The sequence below is a fragment of the Lates calcarifer genome, linkage group LG21 (assembly GCF_001640805.2).
Source record: "Lates calcarifer isolate ASB-BC8 linkage group LG21, TLL_Latcal_v3, whole genome shotgun sequence".
Lineage (NCBI taxonomy): Eukaryota > Metazoa > Chordata > Actinopteri > Centropomidae > Lates > Lates calcarifer.
The window spans coordinates 22,871,265-22,891,628 of record NC_066853.1 but is presented as its reverse complement, the minus strand read 5'-3'; the positions used below and the strand labels follow the sequence as shown (position 1 = coordinate 22,891,628).

At 39.8% G+C, this 20,364-nt stretch overlaps 1 protein-coding gene across 1 annotated transcript in view; it reads right to left on the bottom strand.

Moving 5' to 3' along the window:
* The window catches only part of LOC108888214 (calsyntenin-2), a 233,152-nt gene that overhangs the window by 59,827 nt on the left and 152,961 nt on the right, over positions 1–20,364 (bottom strand). The window contains exons 5-6 of the mRNA XM_018684112.2: positions 20,028–20,177; positions 1,371–1,556 (exon numbers count right to left, since the gene is read on the bottom strand). Coding sequence (XP_018539628.1) covers positions 1,371–1,556; positions 20,028–20,177 — 336 coding nt within the window. The remainder of the gene's footprint in view (positions 1–1,370; positions 1,557–20,027; positions 20,178–20,364) is intronic.

Here is a 20,364-nt window from a genome sequence, read left to right as displayed (position 1 = left end):
TTTCTTCCCTTTAAAAGCAACTCCATCATTCCTTTGACACAATAACCTCAATATGTTGCGTCCCGAACGATCTTTGTTTTCAAGCTGTCACCTTGACAAACGTTATTTTTGCCACGTCGCTCACCTTGCCCCTCGATATATTTGACATGCCCGTACCGATCTATCTTTTCCCCTGTGCGATGAGAAAAATGCATTTCATGTGTTTAAACCACATTTATAAATCCTTTAAACAGCTTATGGATGGTGATACATCAAAGCAATATGGAAAACATACAAAAAAATGGCCAGTGTCAGAATTCACCATGTCTCCCTTGTCCAGGCAAACAATTGCAACATGCACCTGCTCATTTCTGCTAATAACACATTAGCACATTAATTGATGTTTTTCCCCCGTCTTTAAAGCTCTCTTTTTCTCTACCTCATACTCATGCCAATGTGACTCCAGTAATTAGATTCCCTCAGTAAATAAATACGCATCGACTTCTCCAGGACGCAGCTGCAGCCTTTTCTTTGCCCGATGTCTTTGTACATTATCTCAAATTGATTGTGCTTTAAAAAAGCAATTACAGTTTATTCTATACACTATCAGATAATGATTATGAGGTGCCTGAAAAAGACTCTTTAGTGGTAAACCATGCATGGACCGGGAGCCAGGGGAGGCAGAGCCAGGGAGGGGATGTTATGCATTCAGATGAGGTGGAATGGGGACTTGTGAAGGCCGTTAGTCAAAGATGATGACTCCAGCCCCCCTGCTGGCGGTGCAGTGTGGGCGGGGAGTGGGGAGCGGGTAGGCTCGGCTGCTTTGTTGGCGCTCTGGGCACTGACACGGCAGCTCGGCTGCTCATCAGTCACTGAGGAGAAAGTGTGGCTGCATCTGGAGCAGCTAATGCCCTCGCTCTGTCACATCATTAGTGACACAGCTTTAATTTGCAATTGTGGTGCCTTCATTTAGCACAGGGGTTTACCAGGGACACAAGTGGAGATGAGAAAGCAACGCAGACTGGGAGCTTTCAGATGTTGGTTTAAAAAGGGTGAAGAAAGGTGCCTCAGGTCCTGTCTGACCGTGCTACTCAGACCATGGATTCAGCTGATGCTTTTAGCTGCAGCTTACTTCTAATTCAGTGCACTAACTTCAGTTTGCTGCCTGAGTCAGAATTCATCTTTGATCAGCCATCTACTGTATATTCTACATATCCACCACCATCATCCAAATAGCCTTAGGTGCAGCTCTCGTGTGATTTACTGCTCCATGCCAGAAATGCACAGTGCTAAGCTGTTTGTCAGTCTGGTCACACAAACAGCGATTATGGTATTCAAAACACAAGAGAAATTTCTTTCTTTCTTTTTTTTTTTTCTTTTGCTACACCAACCACAGAGTTTCTGTAGAGATTTCTCAGAGTAGGTTTCCCGGTCACAGCCCTTCCCAATGTGGCTGGTCTGCAGCTCTACTGTGGTCCTCACAGATGACAGCGGCCCACCACAGGTCTCCAGGTGCATCTTAGGAAACAGCTGCTTACTGCCCGTTCCAGGCTCATAGTCCACTCGTTTATTCCAACCTGGTAAAAGAGGGAGATGGAATGATAGTGTTAGGGATGGCAGAGATAGAGACAGGTTAAATTGCGGAGTCTGTTCTCCTGAGTGGAAACACCAGCTGGCTGCAGATTATTATCTGAAATCATATCTGATTTTCACAAGCCTACTTGTTGCTTTTGTTACTGCATTTTTTTTTTTTTGCCTCATTTTGTCCATTTAGGCTACCATCAGGAAAAGACTCCATTTCCAATTTTTCACTGTCACTGATATTTCTGGCATCACAATTGAATATCAGTCAGGCAGAATGTGCCCGGCTAATGAAATTGCAGCATTGTTGTTGGAGTGCAGTGCAGTACCTGCATTAGCGGCAGTAGTCATTATGCTGTCACTGTCTGTCCTGTCAGCTGTGAATTGTGTTTTCTGTCACGGAAGGCTATTATTTTGTGCAGCAGTGATGTTTTCACTTTTGCCTTCATTTTTTTCCAGCCTTTGTGGTGTGAATTTGTTTTTGCCTGCACAGTCTCTGCTGGAGATAACAAGAGAATAAACTACAAAATTATGTTGCCAGTTTAGTGTTTTTATGAGCTTTGTTTACAGTGAGCTAATCTCACTCATTATCTCAGCCCCCCCCCCACCCCAACAAAAGAGAAAGAAAAAAGAGCCCCTGGCATATCTTGTAAATGGTGTCAACACAGATTTTGAACATTTGCTCTTTCAGCCTGTCAGTCCAGTTACCTCCTTCATATGACATACGGCAGCATCCTTGCATCATACCTGTATAAAACTAGCTCTTTAAAAGCAAACCATACAGCCTCAGAATTAACTGGGCACCCAATTCCCAACCATCCCATCAATGCTGCTAGTGCACACCAACCAGTTCCAATACATCTATCCTTCTGTCTATCTGTTTAGCTATTGAGCATTGCTGGCTAGGAGCTGGAGGCATACGCGTGAAGCCTAGCTTGAGACATGAGAGGATGGGGAACAGCTCTTTGTTGCTCACCAGCCTGTTAAATCTGCCATGTTCGTTTCCTCTCACACTCACCACCTCGTGCTCAAACACATACACACACTGCATCTGTTTTGTCGTTGATTTACCTCCTCCAGACTGCGATTACTGTGGGCTGCTGCAGCACTGTTACTATGGGATTGTCAGCGGCTGTGATGAGAATAGGCACAAACAATGGTGTGCACTAAACAGGAACAAAAACACATTCATGAGCACAAGAAAAGCACAAAAGGCTTTGCTGATTTGTACATTTCTGTAGCCCTCTGTCACACGCATTTCTTGCTGATTGCTCCTTTATATATCACCTTATCCTGGAGTCTGTTTAGAGGGTTGCATTAGCAATAACTGCTGACACAAACTGAAAGCTCAAAGCAACAATGGCAGATAGGCAGCACTTAGCTTTGATTGATGGCAAAGAAGATAGCTAACCTTGATGTGATATGGAGAGTGATTTTTAATTAGTAACTTACAGCAATACTTCATATATTATTCTCCAGTGGGCTCTTTTTAGCCATTGCTGGGAAACAGAAAGCCTAACTCTATTCAAAAGTAAAAACATATTCAGACTGCTGACATCTCTAAAGCTGGTGTCTCTGCTGGTTGTTTTGCAACTCCAGTACATAACACCCTGCAAAATGTTATAATTTGTATGGATTAAACAATTAACATGTCAATAAGTGAGCTTTAGAGATGCTGGTAGGTAGCTTTTGTCACCTTTGAACAGTGCCAGGCTAGTTGTCTATCCCTACTTTCAGTCTTTATGCTGATCTAAGCTAATAACATCCTAGCTCCAACTTCGTATTGAACACACAGATTGGTGTGTTCAATACAAAGTTTAATGCAGAGTGCTGTTGATCTTCTATGGTAACTCTTGCCAAGAAAGTGAATAGGTCCATAGCACTCTTCCTTTAAGCAATATAGCAGTTTCCCTGTAAAATCTGAAGTGTATTTAATGTAAAATGCAGTGTAAATGCTGGTAAAAGCTGTCAACATTTTTATCAAAAATCTTACGTTTAGGTAATTTATCTAATGGCTTAAAATGAATGCAACAATTATTAGTTCATACAAAACTACAACCACAATATAATCCAGTAGGTGTTTGCTGGTGTTTGTTTTTGTTATGCCATACTGAGTAAGAGTGTGATGCTGCAGCTTTCAGATTCTGACCAGAGAGGGGGCGTAGCAGATGCCCTGGTAATAACATAATCCACGGACAACTGGAAGTCAAATGACCTGTCGAGGACTTGGCTTTAAGACTGCCTAGCTGGCTTCACATCTAGAGAGGGAGGCGTGGATGGGGCAGAGCCTGGTTAAGGATGCATGGAACGGAGCAGTGGAAAAGTGGAGGGATAAATGGGGGGGTTAATGGGTTGAGGACATAGTGTGCATATAGATATGTGAGGAAAGGTTGGGTTGAGTGTGGAAATGGGTGATTAAGGTTAATGGGTAAGAGAGCATTGGACAAACATAAGGGATAGTAAACAGTGTTGACTCTGAGGAGAGATTAAGACAGTTGTACTCTCATCACCTCTTAATAGTTCTTAATCTCATGGAGTGAATTCCTGTAGTTTATTTAGTAACTGACTAGTAGCTTAAGACATGTGGCTACATAGAGTTAGGCTGTCTCCTGTTAGAATGCAGGGCATGTGATTTACATATTCATACCCCAACTGGACAGCTGTTTTTTGATGTTGCCAGTAGGCCCAGGTGTTTTTCATCATGGGAACTTAAAGTGGATATACTCAATACTCCTATATCAACTAACAATATAAAAACAATGTGACTGTTTGAGATGGGTCACTCATAGTGATGAACAGGGAATTATCACCTGAATCTGCAGCTCCCCTCAAATTTATTGATCTTACTGTGAGTTCATTGTTTACCTGTTTGATCAGTAACTTTTCTGTTTTGGTTCACTCTCACAGCACTCAGCAACACCGAGAGAACAATCTGAGACTAGTTGGTGAACACAATGGAGCATTTAATAGCTTAAGGGCCAGATATTTATCTCATGAGCTGCTGGAGAGGTAAAAGAAAGTGAATATGGACTTACTTATTTACCAAGCAGCCAGAAATGTGACTCCAAATGAATGACAATGTTGTTCTGCAAAAGCTTGATGTGTAAATTAATGAATGTTTGCTAATATGTTCACCATATTAACCTATAAGGGTCTTGGTATATTTTCAAGTTAATTTTGACACTGCTCAAGAAGTGATACTTAATCTAAGCTTTAGGCAGAGGTGTAGTGTTATTTGTTTAAGTACCGGAGCACACCTATGATACACCAGTGTTTGTATGATGGCAGGTTTACATACACTAGTCAACTAAAACATAGCCACATTATCAAATGTTAGATTGAATTCACCTTGATAATAATTTGCAGCAGTTGGCCAAACATTTATCTACGTAGTGCCAGACGATACCATTGGTGTAATAGGTTGCAATTAGAATGGCATTAAGCACTATAAGTGAATGAATACATGTACTTTCTGTTCTGTTTAATAATTTAATTCACTTATGTGTGTGTAAATGAGGCCACATTCAAAACATCCATTCTGAGGAAACATAGCAGTGCAGGCAGAGGTCAATTCAAGGTGATTAGATATTCAAGTGCTTAAAAAATGTATATGAATTTAAACCAAATTATGTAAACTGAAAATATTCTATTTCCTCACTTGGAGAGAGAAGTGACCAAGCATCATTCTGGCTCACTACACCTATGGTCCCAAGTACACAGCATTAATAAAGCAGGGCTTGTGGTTAGTTGGGTAAGCAAGCAATTACAAGAAAGTATGTTTCAATTCACAGGTAATATTATGATTTAAAATATCCAACATACTGTTTTTGCTGGTTTGTTATGTTTTTGTCAGTGTAAAACTGTAAATGAGTCTGCTCAATTCTTCTTCCAAATTCTTCAGCCACATCTCCACATTTTCTGATGGAGCAGTGACAGAGTTAGCTACTGGTTTGTCCTTCTGGGGAGGCCAATCTGCCATTTTCATGTCATTTGATTGCATGGTCAGAGAGCGTACTGGTCAGAGCTGGCAACCCCTGCATACTGTAAAGTGCATATTGTGCATTTTGATGAAAAATATCAAATGTCTTTCCCTGTATCTTTGGGTCTGTATGTTCAAATGACTGGAACAAACATACTAAAGTATTTATGCCAACAAAACATTAAAACCTGCTTTGATATTGTTTAAGGAGTGACATTTTATCAGTTTTCTAAAAGGGGGTGCTCCTCTCCTCTTTATTCCAACTTTTATTGATGTATATAAACATAATGCCTGCCCTTAAATGGTCATTGTGATAAATACTACACAATTAGTTTGTATCATAGTGCAAAAGGTCAGTGTATTGAATGCCACACATTGTCACTATCTCACTGATGCCTATTACACAAAAACGTTTACTGTAAAATACTGGGTAAAGAGCCCAGTTCAACACTATAGAGACCCAACTGTGACAGAAGCCATGATGAATGTGAACAGAAAGTGTGAAGTGCACCAGCTCAAATATAATGAGGAATAGGTGGGAAGGAATTGGTAGGAAGGTAGATGAGTTATAAGGAGTGTGGGTGCAGCATATAATGAAAACAAATCACAAGACCAAGTGCAATAGCAGATGTTCTTTCACACCACAAGACACATTTCTTTTTGAGACACAACTCCCCTCCATGATCAGACATGAAGTAAGGGGTGTTGAAACAGTGTGGAAGCACTGAAGTAGAAATATGAGACGTTAACAAAAAGAAAAGATAATGAACAGAGATACACTCTCACCACAAAGCAAAACAGTTTACTTTTCATTCCATAGCTTGGTTTTAGATAAAGCCTATACAAATAGCTTCATTCTATTGATACATTTTTGGCAGTGGCATTTATCTCTAGTAATTGGAAACACTTCACCAATGAAACGAAGAAGGTCCTTTCCCAAAAACCTACTGGACTGTACTGAAGTGTGATTTACAATGACAAAACAAAGACACACATCTATGTCTTAAATCTGTGCCAAGTTTTTAATAATGGCGTGTTTTTATCAATGTTTTGATTTCTGGAAGATAAAAAAACCAAAACAATTCCACACCTCTATCACCATCACTTCCCTGCCATAGTTTTTAAGCATTGATGGGCTCCTCTCACAGATGCTTTTAAATGAAATCTGAAACCAATAATTTATACCAAAGCCTTGTGTTGGCTCATTAAATAACACAATCTCTTGCTGTACAGTATTGATTCTCTGGCACCGTACTGTGACACCTTCTGTTATGTTGCTGAAGCAGAGGTATTTCCTTTCTTTCCTCCAGGCATTTCAAATGAAATGTTCTGCCTCTCTGGCAGTTCAGCCTTTTGCCAGTTTATGACTGTTTGACATAATAGCAAAGTATTCATGTTGCTTGTGTTGCTGTGTGTTAAAGAGGCTCAGGCTTTATAGACATCTTTTTATGAACTGTTTTATTTAAACTCTCTCACACTCTGAAACAAATAGGCTTCTATAATGCAGCAAATAAAGAGCAAGGGGAGGAATGTAAATATGTATATCTCAAGTTCTGTACTTAAGTAGAACTTTGAGCTATTTGCACTTAACTTGGATATTTTGATTTTATGCCAGTGAATTTCAGAGGGAAGTATACAGTGTCTGTACAAGCACACTCAGCCATAATAAAAGGATTTATTTTGAGGCCAACTATCATGTATGAAGCAGTGGTTACTGTAATCTTGCAGGGCCTCCGCTGAGCTGCATTCGTGTCCCTCCTAAATAATTTATTCCTATTTAAGAGTCTCTGTAGAACACTGCTGCTGGTGATGCTATCACTCACAGGTGCAGCATGAGCTCCCAAATTCCCTGACAGTACAAACAGGGTAAACGCGTGCGCATGTAAAGACTTACACCCAAAAATCACACAGGAAATATTCACACTTTGTGATTCAGATGCCTGCATACACACAGAACTACAAATACATTCCCCACACACATACTCACACATACACCCACTACTGATGCACAGCAACAATAACACACAGGTTCGCGCTAAAGCCCAGCTGTCTTACAAGCAGTGTGGGTTTAACAGGAAGCTATTTGATCTCAATTGAGTTGTGTGCTTGCCTGCAGTACACTGAACAGAATTTACGTGGTGGGCTTGAGAGTTCCTGTCTTTGTGAATGTGAGAGGAAGACGAGAGGCAGAGGAAATGAGGCAGACATGAAAACGACCATGTGGAGCTGGTTCACCAGTGCAGAAGTACAAACTCCTCGCCGGGGCTGTGATCGTGAAAAAAACAAAACAAAACAAAAACCCCCCAACAACAATGGAAAAACACTTCTATGTGTATGTGTCTTAATGCTTTGTTGTTATCTGCATATGAAAAGATGAAAATGTTAAGTGCACTATTGTCACCATGGATTATGATCTAAAAATTAACTTATAGCACATATGTAATGGGTGTGGTGCTACTGTCTGTTATCACTGAGAAGTGATGACGTAACCATAGATACATAATGTCAGCCTATTAGGAAACTACTGTTATAGTGTACACTAGAATATGGAGCCCCATGTGTGGTGTAGTCAACAAAAGCACTAAGGGAAAGACTCTGTTTTTGGTTAAATGTTAATAAACATGTTTGTTTCTGTATTAAACCAGACCACAATCTTTCACGAACCTTAATCTGGTTATGTGAGTGCCTAAACATAAACATTAAAAAATGGCATAGTGCTGTAGTTTCTGTGAGTGGATATTGTACTGCAAGATTGAATATTTTGGCTGAAAACAAATACTGATACATTTGCAACTTGCCAAATATGTACATTAAAAACATGTCCTCATCATGCTAACAGTGTGTAATCCATTGTAATCCAGTCACAATTACTTTTTCTACTAAATGTATTTGTGTTAAATTAGCTGTGTATAAACATAAATTCGAAGAAACAGCTTTGCTCTGTGATGATAGGTTTTCCTCTTAGTTTAGAGATTTGCAATATCAACACTTTCTGATGACACTTTGGGCAATTTAGTATGGTTTCTTTTAAGCATACTTTCAGATGGCTCTATTTGTTTGAACTGGATTTAGGACATTTGCACCATACCCTACTGTGGTAATTGCAGTGGCTGCTTCTAGTTCCAGTCGTTTGATTTATAAGAGTCGAGTCCACGGAGGCTCACAGCTGGAGGTCAGAGTCAGAAACAACTCCTGAAACTGGAAAGTTGCACTACAGTGGCACCGCTGCATAGCCACTGATCTCTGGAGGATACAGTTCAAAAAGTAACCGCAGTATAATTACAGTATGTACTGACATTTCTATAAACATCAGTACCTGGATTTCCAATTTATTATCTTGTACACATGGTCAAAAATAAGTAAATAACAAATGTAAGGAAATTTGTTAAAACAAAACACTATATGAATAAATTTAAAGAACCTTAAAATTGTTTGGCCATGACACCTACTTGTGACTATGTTTTAGTTTTTTATTAGACCAAGAAAGATTCACCAACAGATGTAAAACTGACACATAAATGTTGACTTGGGTGTTCAGTGTTTGTAGCAGAAACTCAGATACACATACAGAGTATATAAGCATATCGACTGCTGTATATGTACAGACATACAGCAACTTCCTCCAACTGAAGGGTGTGAAAAGCAGAGAGTGAGGGAAGGAAGATGGATAGAGGTGCTTAAGAAAATGATGCATCATCACACTTTCACGCTGTTCCCCATCTCTGGGGGGTGTGGAAGAGTGTGTGTGGATATGTGTGTGTGTCATCAGTAAGTTCTTGCATGCTTTTAAAAGTGTGCATAGATGTGTGGACATGTGAGATGATGGTTGTGTGAATATTTTGTGTGTGTGTGCACATGTAAAAACTGCTGACACCATATTCAAGTAGTCAGGGGGGTCGTCATTATTCGTCCCAGCCATCAGTGGGAGAGCCAATTTCCATTTAAAAGAGCACTCTGCTCTTTCCCTCCTTCCTCTCTCCTTCCTTTTCCTCTTCACCTATGTCCTTGTCTATCTCTCTTCCCTTCAGAGAGTCCCATCTTTCTGAATTATCCTCTTTCTTGGCCATCCTTCTCTCTCTCTGTTTCCTAACAATGCCCCAAAAGCACTCTTTTTAATGCTTCCATGCATCCTTTTTGTGCAATACAAGAGACTTTGATCTTTTTTTTCTTCAAAAAGTTGACAGACAAAATGGAGGGAAGTGGAATGTTTCATCCTTCCTGAATGCTCAATGATGGAACCATGATTTTATGCATCTAGATGACATCACCTGACAGAGCTGATACAGCTACATGTGTTATCATATGATTGCTTGTATACACATAGCAGACATAAAGCAAGATTAGCATTCATTCTGAATTTCTGTCCATCTGACAAATGTAGAAGCCCAGTATTAGCCATCCTTTTAGCTCTGGTCTAAACAAACTCCACAAACTATGACTGAATCTTTATAGCTTGTCAGTTGCTTCATTATTTCAGCTAGTTGCTAACTTTGTCTGCTGTTAGGCTGGCAGCCTGCATTGTGTTTTAGAGGGTTTTTTTCTGAAAACAGCTGCCTGCTGTGGAAGGAAGTGAGGTTGTGAGAGCTGAAAGGTTGTAAAACAAAAACAATGAGCTGAAAGATGCTAAACATTACATTATTACATAAAGTCATTTAATTTCATTGTTAATGTAATAATGTTAATTAGCACAGCTTCGGTCTCATCAAAAAGTTGCTATATCTGTTTCCTAACTTCAGAAAAACCCAAAACAAGTGTGGCAAAATAGGGTTGGGAATCTTATATTCCAGCCAGTGTGGCATGGGCATTGTGAAAAAGTTGTCTCCTCAAAACAAGTTTGGAAAAATCATATATATGACAAATATTACTGGTCATCACTGCATTTCAAATGTCACAGTTTGAGAAGTTTGAGATCTGCCTATAGAGCTGGACCACACAGCTCTGCTCTGTGAGCACCTAAGGTGACAGAAATATATTTCTATTACAAAAGTCTTAGTGTCTAATGGGATAATTTCTAATGAAATTACACTTTTTCTCATTCTGCAGTATTCTGTTGGAAGCCCCCAAAACACCTCAATTTCATGTCCATAGTAAATCTAATTCTCTTGCTCCCTCAGAGGATTGAGTTAAAAGATTAATCCTGGGTGTTTAAAGTGGAAACACTGACTGTTCAGTAAAAAGGAGCCAAAAAGTGCCATTACTTCTTTTTTCTCCACCTTAATTCTCATTCTCCTCATGACGGGGGCAGACTAAGCAAACTACAAGAGACATCCACGTCTGCTATCTCCTCATGGGGGATCCCAAAGGAATCCAAGGCTAGTTGGGATATACTGTTTAATCCCTGCAGCATGTCTGCATCAGGATCTGCTCTCCCATTGGAGAGGTTTTCCAGCATGATGCTCTTTAGTCACTACCCAAAAATTGTGGCCATAGGTGAAGGTCAACATGCAGCATAACTTTACATCAGTTGGTAAAATGATATCACCACCTCTGCAACATAATTGCTGCATCAGTCCTTCCCTTTGGCAAAAAACCTTATCTTTTATATGTTTTCTTAACAGTTCTCCCTTTCCTCTCTCATCCAGCTGCTCCCTTCTGTTTTATCTACACCCCTTCTCTGTCTTTGGCTTTGTAATCATGATTGCTCAGTGTCGCCTTAACACTGAAGTGGCACTATAAAGAAAACTCCAATCTCAACAGGCAGCCAGACAAGGACTGAGAGAGTGTAATCACACTGTGTTTTGTATTGCGTATCTGTGTCTATGCAATGTTCACGTTTCTGTTGTGTATGTTGTGTATGTTTTGTGCATAAATGTGTGTGTGAACAAAGTGTATCTGCAGTTTGTTATTTGTGTGTGGATGTATTTCTTAGCTGTCTCCCTCCCTATCCTCTCTCTGTCTCTATCCCAATTTTACACCTCTGTGCAAAAGCCATTGCCCTCTTCTGACACAATAAGGTGAAACCAGGGTGTCAGGCTCCTCTGTCTTTTAACCCCTGCCACCATTCATCCATCCCTCCTGCCTAAAGCCAGAGAGGGGGTATTAGGAGAGTTCATGTGAGTTCTGTGCCCCTGTGACAGTGAGTGTGTGTGTGTGTGCAATGTAATGAAAGTGAAAAGTGGAGTAAGAAGACGGTCTGGTGACTGTGATCTACAATGGAGACTACTGGATTTCTATTTCAAACTAATAGTGTATCAGAGAAAAGAGACAAATGGAGAGAACGAAAGAAGCATGAAGTTGAACTGATTAAGGTGGTGATGGTGAGATGAGAGGAAACAAAGAAAGAAAGAATCAAACCCACAAAAGGAAGAGGAAATAAGAAACAGAACAAAGTAAGAAAAAAATGCAGGCCATAGACACATAGGGCAAAAGGAAACAATGAAAGTAATAAGGGAAAACCAGAGACAGGATGAAAAGAGTGAGAGTAGCAGCCAGACCTCAGCCTGAGATTAGAGAGGAAGCAGGAGAGGAGTAGGAGGTTAGAGGAAATGGGAAAAGGAAGTGCAGAGCCATTTATTTTTCCTCTTCCCCTCTTTAATTCATCCTCTTCTGACTCTTATCAGAGATCAGGACCATTGGCTGCCAGACACACACACACACACGCGCGCACTTGAAATACTGAAGAGTCGAGCAGAAAATGCAACTCCCTGCCTCAAAGAGAGAAAATGCCTGAGAGAGTGTGTTGATTTCAGATACTCTACCTGAGGCTGGCTCTCAACTTTCCACCAACTTTACTGCTAACAAGCATAGTCTGTCAATATGAGTCTGTCTATGACACTCTTTTTGCCAAATATAATTTAATCATAGTTGAAAACTGTGTCATTGATTTTCCATTATTATTTCACAGTTGAGTTTAGTTCTGTCTGTTTGTTATGATTTTTAACCTTTAAAGTAAGATGATCGATTTGTCAGAGGAAGCAATAACACAATCTTCCTTTTACAAATGAAAAATCATGAGGAATAAAACACAATGATGCTCAGTTTAATGCATTCAGGAGTACAGCTTTACCTGGTCTGGTATGATCAAGTGTTTACCATGGCTAATGTTAGCAAATTTTAAAAACATAGTAGCTTTAGATTAGATATTACTGAGTCACTTTTTTGACTTTATGACTCTTCCATTCTTGGGTTACTGACAATATATGTTATCAGTAGAGTGAATGTGAGGGGAATTTTAGAGACAGTGTATTTAAATGTAAAGTTAATACAAAGACATGAGCACATATAAATCCTGGATGGCACAGACCGAGGCAGAAAGTGCATCTATGTGAGCTGTTTCAAATTCAGTGCATGTCAGAAATGAGAGGAGGAAGACACTGGAGGAAAATAACAGACAGAACTGGAGATCCCTGTAAGTTGTGTGATAATTCAGAAGATAAGCTGTCATACAAACATACACAGACAAAACATGGTTGATACTCACATTGCTAGCACATTGCTGTGCAGCATCTACCAACAGAGTGAGTATGCATGAACAGCAGGATGCTGACTGCAGTTCACTTACTGGCCATCAAGGGTAAAACCTTTAATCCACCCAGACGTTTAATATTTGCAAAACTTTCCCAAGGCCTAGAAAAGTGATGTGTGTGTCACATGACCATGACCGACAGTGTAATACTAATGTATTGCTCAGTGAGCAATTTTCATTCAAGTGAATGGATGACATCCACTTCCGATAATACATCCATATGTGATACACACTCGACTTCTGACAGTTTCACACTATGCCAATGATTGACGGTTGGTGGCAGTGACATATCAAGAAATGATGCAGAAGACGACTAGCTGTTGGGCCTGTTGAATTAAATTGCCTACATTTGAGCCAAAATCACAACATCATCTCTCTCCACAAATGTCTCTGTATCTTAGCATTGTTACATACTTTGTAAAGAATGATATTCCTTGCTGCAGTGAAAAAAGGAGTCTTGACCTGGTTTCTTTTCTGTTTAATAAAAATATTGATTTTAAACATTGACCCTACATTTTGGGAAACCAATTGAATCTATTCATTTTGAGGAAGACAGAACTGCTTACATTTGAGACTAACCTATTGCAAACATTGGAATCTCCATAGGACTAGTATTGATGTGTGGTGCATGCATTTTTAATAGCCAGTCACATCACCTACACTGCATGTTCCTAAGATCTTAATTGTTTATTCAGCTCCCCTTAAAAAAAAGAATTGTGGATACAGTGTGTGAATTAATTTTCTTTTGTAACATTTGGTAGAGAAACAGACATCAAACAGCTATGGTATGGAATATTTTTATTCAACAGCTTCACAAGAATAATTTTGTAAAACCTACATAATGTCATAAAAGACCGCTGCTGTCAGTGTTAAATATTCAGTGGCATGTCTCTCCAGAGAAATGTCTAATAATGTGATAATGATGCCTTCCATGGGTCTCATTAGAGAAAAAACACGCATCTATAACATAAACACCTACAGTATGCTGTATTGCTATAACTATACTCTGGGAAATAATAGACAAAACCAGAATTGCACTCTGAGTTTCAGATTAACTGCTGTTTTAGTTTCTGGCTTTTTGGAGGTAAAAGAGCGTACTAGGGCACATGTGCACCGACCATACACACACACACAAGCATGGGGAAACACACACCCACTCAAGGCTGAGAGCTGTTCTCGAAATACGAAGGATGGATATGAATATGGAATATGATTTTTTATTTAATCAGTGCAATAATCTGTCACTCAATGTCTGTGCTCAATGTGTATCACAATGTATGTATTTATGTACACTCGTTATATACGTGTCTATGTGTGTATGTGTGTGTGTGTTTGACTACTCCATCTTTTGTAGAGGTCATACATGACAGAAATGCATCTGGCATATATTTTATAGGTATGGAAAGCACATTTAATAGGACAGGTTTAATGGAACATTAAGTACATCTTTTACAGTCCTGTAGCACAGACTGATGGTTCATAGGATGACTGAGCAACACAGGTGGCTCAGATATTTCTAGCTTTCAAAACTTAAACTATTACATCATGTGGATATCACACACTGTAAATGTGTAATAGAATTCATGGAAATGTAAACATACAGTGGTTGAATCACCTTCTGTTATTTATGCAGTAACTCTAAAAATTATTTGACATTAGACTATCCAGTTGTGAATACTGCAGTGTCTCAGTGTCTGAGATATGCTCACTGTAAACTGTTCTTAGTTTAGGTTATTTGTTTAATTAACACACAACATAACCTTTGGTCCAAAGTTAGCTATATAGCACATTTACATCTATGGTCCCTGGGCAGGAAGATGTTAATACAGAAGGGGATGTTTTTGGAATTTGTTATTTACTTTTGTTTTCCAAGGATGTTTGTTCTCTCAAACTGCTCAGGGCTGCATAACTGACCATATAAAACTTTCTGTCACCGTCAACTATCTATTATGGTGTTAGAAACAAACTGCATTACACCAAACTGATAACCATCCCATCTGAGGAAGACAAGAGGCTCGACAGTGGTCTGCTTACTCTGTCTCTTATCTTCCCATCTGTCCACTCATTCCATTATCAGTTTTTCTTGTGTGTATGTTCATGTGTATGAGTTTCTGTGTGGACAGCTGGAAGGATGGAGATGAAGAGACAAGATAGGAGATTGACTTTAAGTTGCAGTTTAAGTTTGAAAACTTTTAAATTGTTTTGGACAAGCTTAAAAAAGTGAGAATGTAATTTCTTATTTCTTCTTGTTGGCTTCCAATGTTTGACTATCCCAAAGCTGTGTTATGATTTCCACATTGTCAAATGTTGCCACAATAATAGTTCACAATATGATATGACTCACTATATAACATGCATGGTATCTTGAGAATATTGGAAAATATAAAGAAAAATAAAGAAAATAAATTGACTGGAGATATGTGCTGGTTGGAGGAGTGACATCCAAATGGGTAGGGCTTGTCAGCACTCCAAGACCTAACTGCACGAGAGCCCAGAAGAAGGGGAGGTGTCACATGGCCCTAGAGGAGAAACAAGCTGGGGTGGAGGATGTACATGCCATCAGTATAGCCAAGATGCACCAAAAAACACATGGACTTGAAATGAGCAAGCCACTGACTGCAAGATCCTTTGGTCAGAGGTTTGGAATGCTGAACCACTTTGGACCAAATTCCTGGTCCAGTCACTTCACCTTGTCTTCCCTAGCCTATCCATCTTTTCCCACTGGGATCTGATAGGAAAACCAGTGTGCCCACTGGGCCAGAGTGGGAGATCCCAGGAGCATATCTCGAGTTTCTCTCTGAAGGCTCTGGGGAAGGGATTGTCCCACTGGCATCATGACCAGGTGCCAGGCAATAGCAGGCACCATCTACACAGGGACTGTCAGCAGCGCACAACTACACCCAATGAGGAAGACAGCTGGCTTTGTCAAGAAAGGGCAGAAGTCACAGTGATTCTGAAGATTATCAAGTAGGCTTCTCACTATCACTGGTAGGTGGGACTGGTAGTTTAAGGTTGACCCATGAAAAATGTTCTCAGGCATCACTGCAGAAACTACATTCAGGGCATACATGGTCCCGATATCCAAAACTGCAAGGTGAGTGGTCCTGCTAGGACTGACCATCCCCATGGAAGGCAAGGTGGAGGAGTCCTCTGAGAGAAAGTCAAGTATGCTGATCTGAAGAGCAAGATCCAGAGTTAAGGGTAGCATGCGCAAAATATGACCATCAAGGCTGCAGGGGCTTTACCAGTCAGTCCTTAAGCAGGACCTTAAAGTTCTTTGGCAAACCAGAAACTCCAGGTTATATCACTGATGATGTGTCCAAATAGATTGTAAGATATAAAAGAAATTACCGTATGTTGATTGGTAACAAATAATGGTAACTCTGTATATGAAAGTTAATCGGAGTAAACAGTTAAGTAGTAGAGTAATTGAAAAGAAAAAGATGATATGGTGATGCAAACACCTATACACACCTGTGTGTGTGTGTGTGTGTGTGTGTGTGTGTGTCTGTCTTTGTGTGTGTGTACAGGCACTACCCATCAGAGAAGGAGTTTCCACCAGCTGAGTGAGGACATGTGATTAGTCAGGACAGACACACAGCTGAGCCCTGCTGTCCAAAGTCAGAGACCATAGCTAATCTGAACAGACAGATTACTGTTTTTTACCAAAAGAACGCACACACGCATGTGTGTGTCTTTGACATTCCCACAGTAGCCTGCCGACAGAAGCCTGCCTTTAATTCGACAAGGACTAGCCCTATTAAATATCCCCTGATCTGTGGCCATGGCATTTACTTCTCCCTCTCCATCCTCCCCTTCATCCCTGCTGCCAAACAATGCTCACAGGGATGACTGCTCTTTCATCAAGGGAGCGCGTATCTGTGCTTGTGTGTGTGTATGTATCTCCTCACCATAATCTTGTGCTGAAAATCCTAATTTGATAAATGCACTCATAAAAAATACTGCAACCAGGCTTCAAAGACAGGATTATCACTAAGAGCCTTGAGAGGGAGTTAATGTCACCCTGTACACCCATGACAGCCCTGGCTGCTCTGTGTGTTTGTGTGGTGTGCTGACATTGAACTTGTACATACGTACACATATAGCTATGACATATGTTGCATAGAGTGGTTTCATAAAGTATTTTACTTCTTGCAATTTATTGTGTTGTAGATTTTATTTTAAATGGATAAAATTGCCATTTCCCCCATGCAAATTTATTTTAAACCCTTTTGCTGTGTCACTCCAAGTTGTAGTAAGGTGCATCATCCTCTGTGGTTTAATTATCTTTGAGATGTGTCTAGAACCTGATTGGACATCTGTGGCAAGACCTGACAGTGGCAGTTCACAGACACTTCCCGACGCTTGAGAGGATCTGTCAAGGAGAATGGGAAAAACTGCCCAAATCCAGGTGGACTTATCCAAGAAGACTCAAACGTGTAATTGCTGCCAAACTGCTGCTTCTATAAAGTACTGAATTAAGGCTCTGAATACTTTTGTAAATGTGAGATTTCAGTTTTGGATTTCCTAAATTTGCAAAAAAATTCCTAAGAACAGGTTTTCACTTTTTTATTATGGGTTAAGTGTCCAAAATGTGAAGTGTGTGCCACTCGCTGTGCTTTTGACAAGTTTGAGTGTTTCAGTATGAGAAATAATACATTTTAGGATTTAAGTGTGTGGCTACAAATGTGTCTGTATGACATGCTAATGTTGTTTGTAGAGCCTACTTTCCTGTGTGTCATTTTCTCCAGGCTTTTACTGTATATCAGATATTATGTGATTCTGCTTGCCTGCATCCTTGATTGTAACTTTTCCCCTTGACACAAAAAAACACTACACACAGCATGCAGGCAAATGCTGGCAGTGTCTGTACTACTTACATGTAGTCATTTTGAAATTTAGAACTAGAGGTAAAACTTCTTCCCTTGTTTCTTTCATTTTGTCTTTTTGGCTGTTTAATTTGGTGACCTTAATTCGTCTCAATCGTTAAATCAGTCACCAGTCTGGTAGAACTCACTGCACAAAGTACCCATGTTAAGAAATTATTTAGACTACTAATGTTAAAAGTTTCAAGACATTCCTTGAATCATTTATTTTCTTGATGCAGAATGAATTATCTTTTTCTGTTTTGTTTTAAAACCCCGATCTTGTCACAGAATATTCTTGAGTAAGATCAGAAAAGTACATTGATGTAAAAACTACAGGCATGTTGCCACTTGTTTTGAGAAAACACAGATTGGAGAACTGAATATGAGCCAAACAACCAAACAGTTTTTTCAGGGTTTACTGGCTGCCACTGAGCTGCTGCCAGGGTCTTTATTTACTGCTGTTTATCACCAGCTCGCTCACATCACATCCTGTGGAACAGAAAATGGCTGGACTCCAAAGAAACTGAACAACCAAAAAACAAATGACCTTATGACCTAATGACTAGGACTAGGTACTGAACTTCGGTTCTTTTACAGAAGTGACCGAAATGCTTCGATACTACCCAGTATCAAAAGATGCTTTGTTTTGGTACCTAGGAGTTAATCTTATGATCAAGATCTGATAATGCTGCCGGTGCTGTAACGTTACACACGGTAGAGACATGCAGGAAACATACTTATGTGGTTACGCCCACAGATGGGGTTCACGTGTTGTGAACTACAGTGTGTGTGTCAAAGTGGATAAAAAATGCGACTGAGGTCAAAAGTGTGTCTCCATTTTAGCAAAATTGCTGCCAATAGTGTGCGATGCAATATTTGCAAAAAAGACATCATTGCTAAGGCCGACAACACAACCAATTTGATGAAGTATATGAATGTAGAATTAATTTAAGGAGCAGAAAGTTGCTTTGTGTTGTGACAGAGCATATATTTTCTACTGCTGGAGACACCATCAGCCAGGAGCAGGCTTGTCTGTTACTTGAGAAAGCAGACATGTTGATTTTTCTGAAAAAGAACTGCATTAGACACTGACTTGTCACTTGTTTGCAACTGTTCTTTTGCACTGAAAATTATTTGTTGTTTATTTTTTTACGTTACAAAACTGCTTTGAGTGGAAAAAGGCCAAAGCTGAAAAACTAAAAAACAAAAAAAAAAACAAAAAAAAAAAAACAAAAAAAACCCCTCAAGATTTGTATTATAATATGTAATGTATTTTTCTTTTTGTTAGAACTGATTTTATAAAATTGGTATTGAAAAAAGTATTGTTCAAGAACCAGTATCGAAGTCAAGGTATCAGTACCGGTATCAAAAATTTTTAAACAACAACCTAGCCCTACTAATGACAGAACAATACAGGTTGTGCATGGTTACAGGTGAAGCTGCAGTGTGTGTGTGTTCATCTTTCATCATGTACTGTTGCCATCTCTAACAAATCTAAGTTGCGTCCACAGTTACCTTGAGAGCTGTTTGTGTTGTTGTAACATGGTGCAGACCCATGTCTTTGCATTACCCTGGGCCTTGTTAAGGCTGCCATGACTGCTTTCTGATCTGCTAAGAGCCATGTTGGCTGTGTCATATTGTTCTTAGTAAAGTGCTGTTGATCACACCAGCTAAACTTGACAGACCAATTCCTCAGGGATGGAAGGAGAGAGTGATGGGGGAGAGAAAGAGGGTCAGGAAAGGAAATGGAGAGTGAGAGAGACCAAGAAATAAAGAAAAGGTAGGTAGAAAGAGAGGAGAAACCCAAACAGTATAATAAGCACAAATTTATAAAAATGAGGTATGCAGACTACAGCAAGTACCACACATTCGGAGAAGGCCCACACACACTAAAGTAATGACATGTAAATAATCACATCTGTGTTTCTGTGAACATAAAGAGAACCCACACAGCTCTTACTCCACGCTCCATTGTTGTGCACACACTGTACAATACAGCCAGGCTGACACACACATACTGCCCAAACTCAAGTAATCACACACAAATAATTGCATTTGCGTTTCTGAATGTTTAAAGATTACACACTCAGTCCTCCTTGCACACAAACACACACACACACACACACACACACAAACAGATAGGATAAAGGCCCACCTTGCCAGCCGGGTTTGCAGACAGGCTTGACGTCTATGCGAACAGGGACGCTGTGCAGTGCCCTCTTCTGGCCGCAGTCCCAGGCCGTCACCTGGATCTCATACTGCTGCTGCCGATCGTAGCTCAGCTTCTCTGTGTTCCGAATGTTACCTGATGAAGGAGAGAAGAGTTGCTCAAGGTCAAATTCAACCCAAATTGCTTTTTTTGTAAGCAAACTCATTATAATGTAGAGTAAATTCAGTTTCTCTATTGTGCCTCATAATGGAAACATTTTGCGCTGAGCAGTTTGGCACATTGAGAGCTGCAAATTGAAGTTTTAAGACCTCAAAAGCTAAAA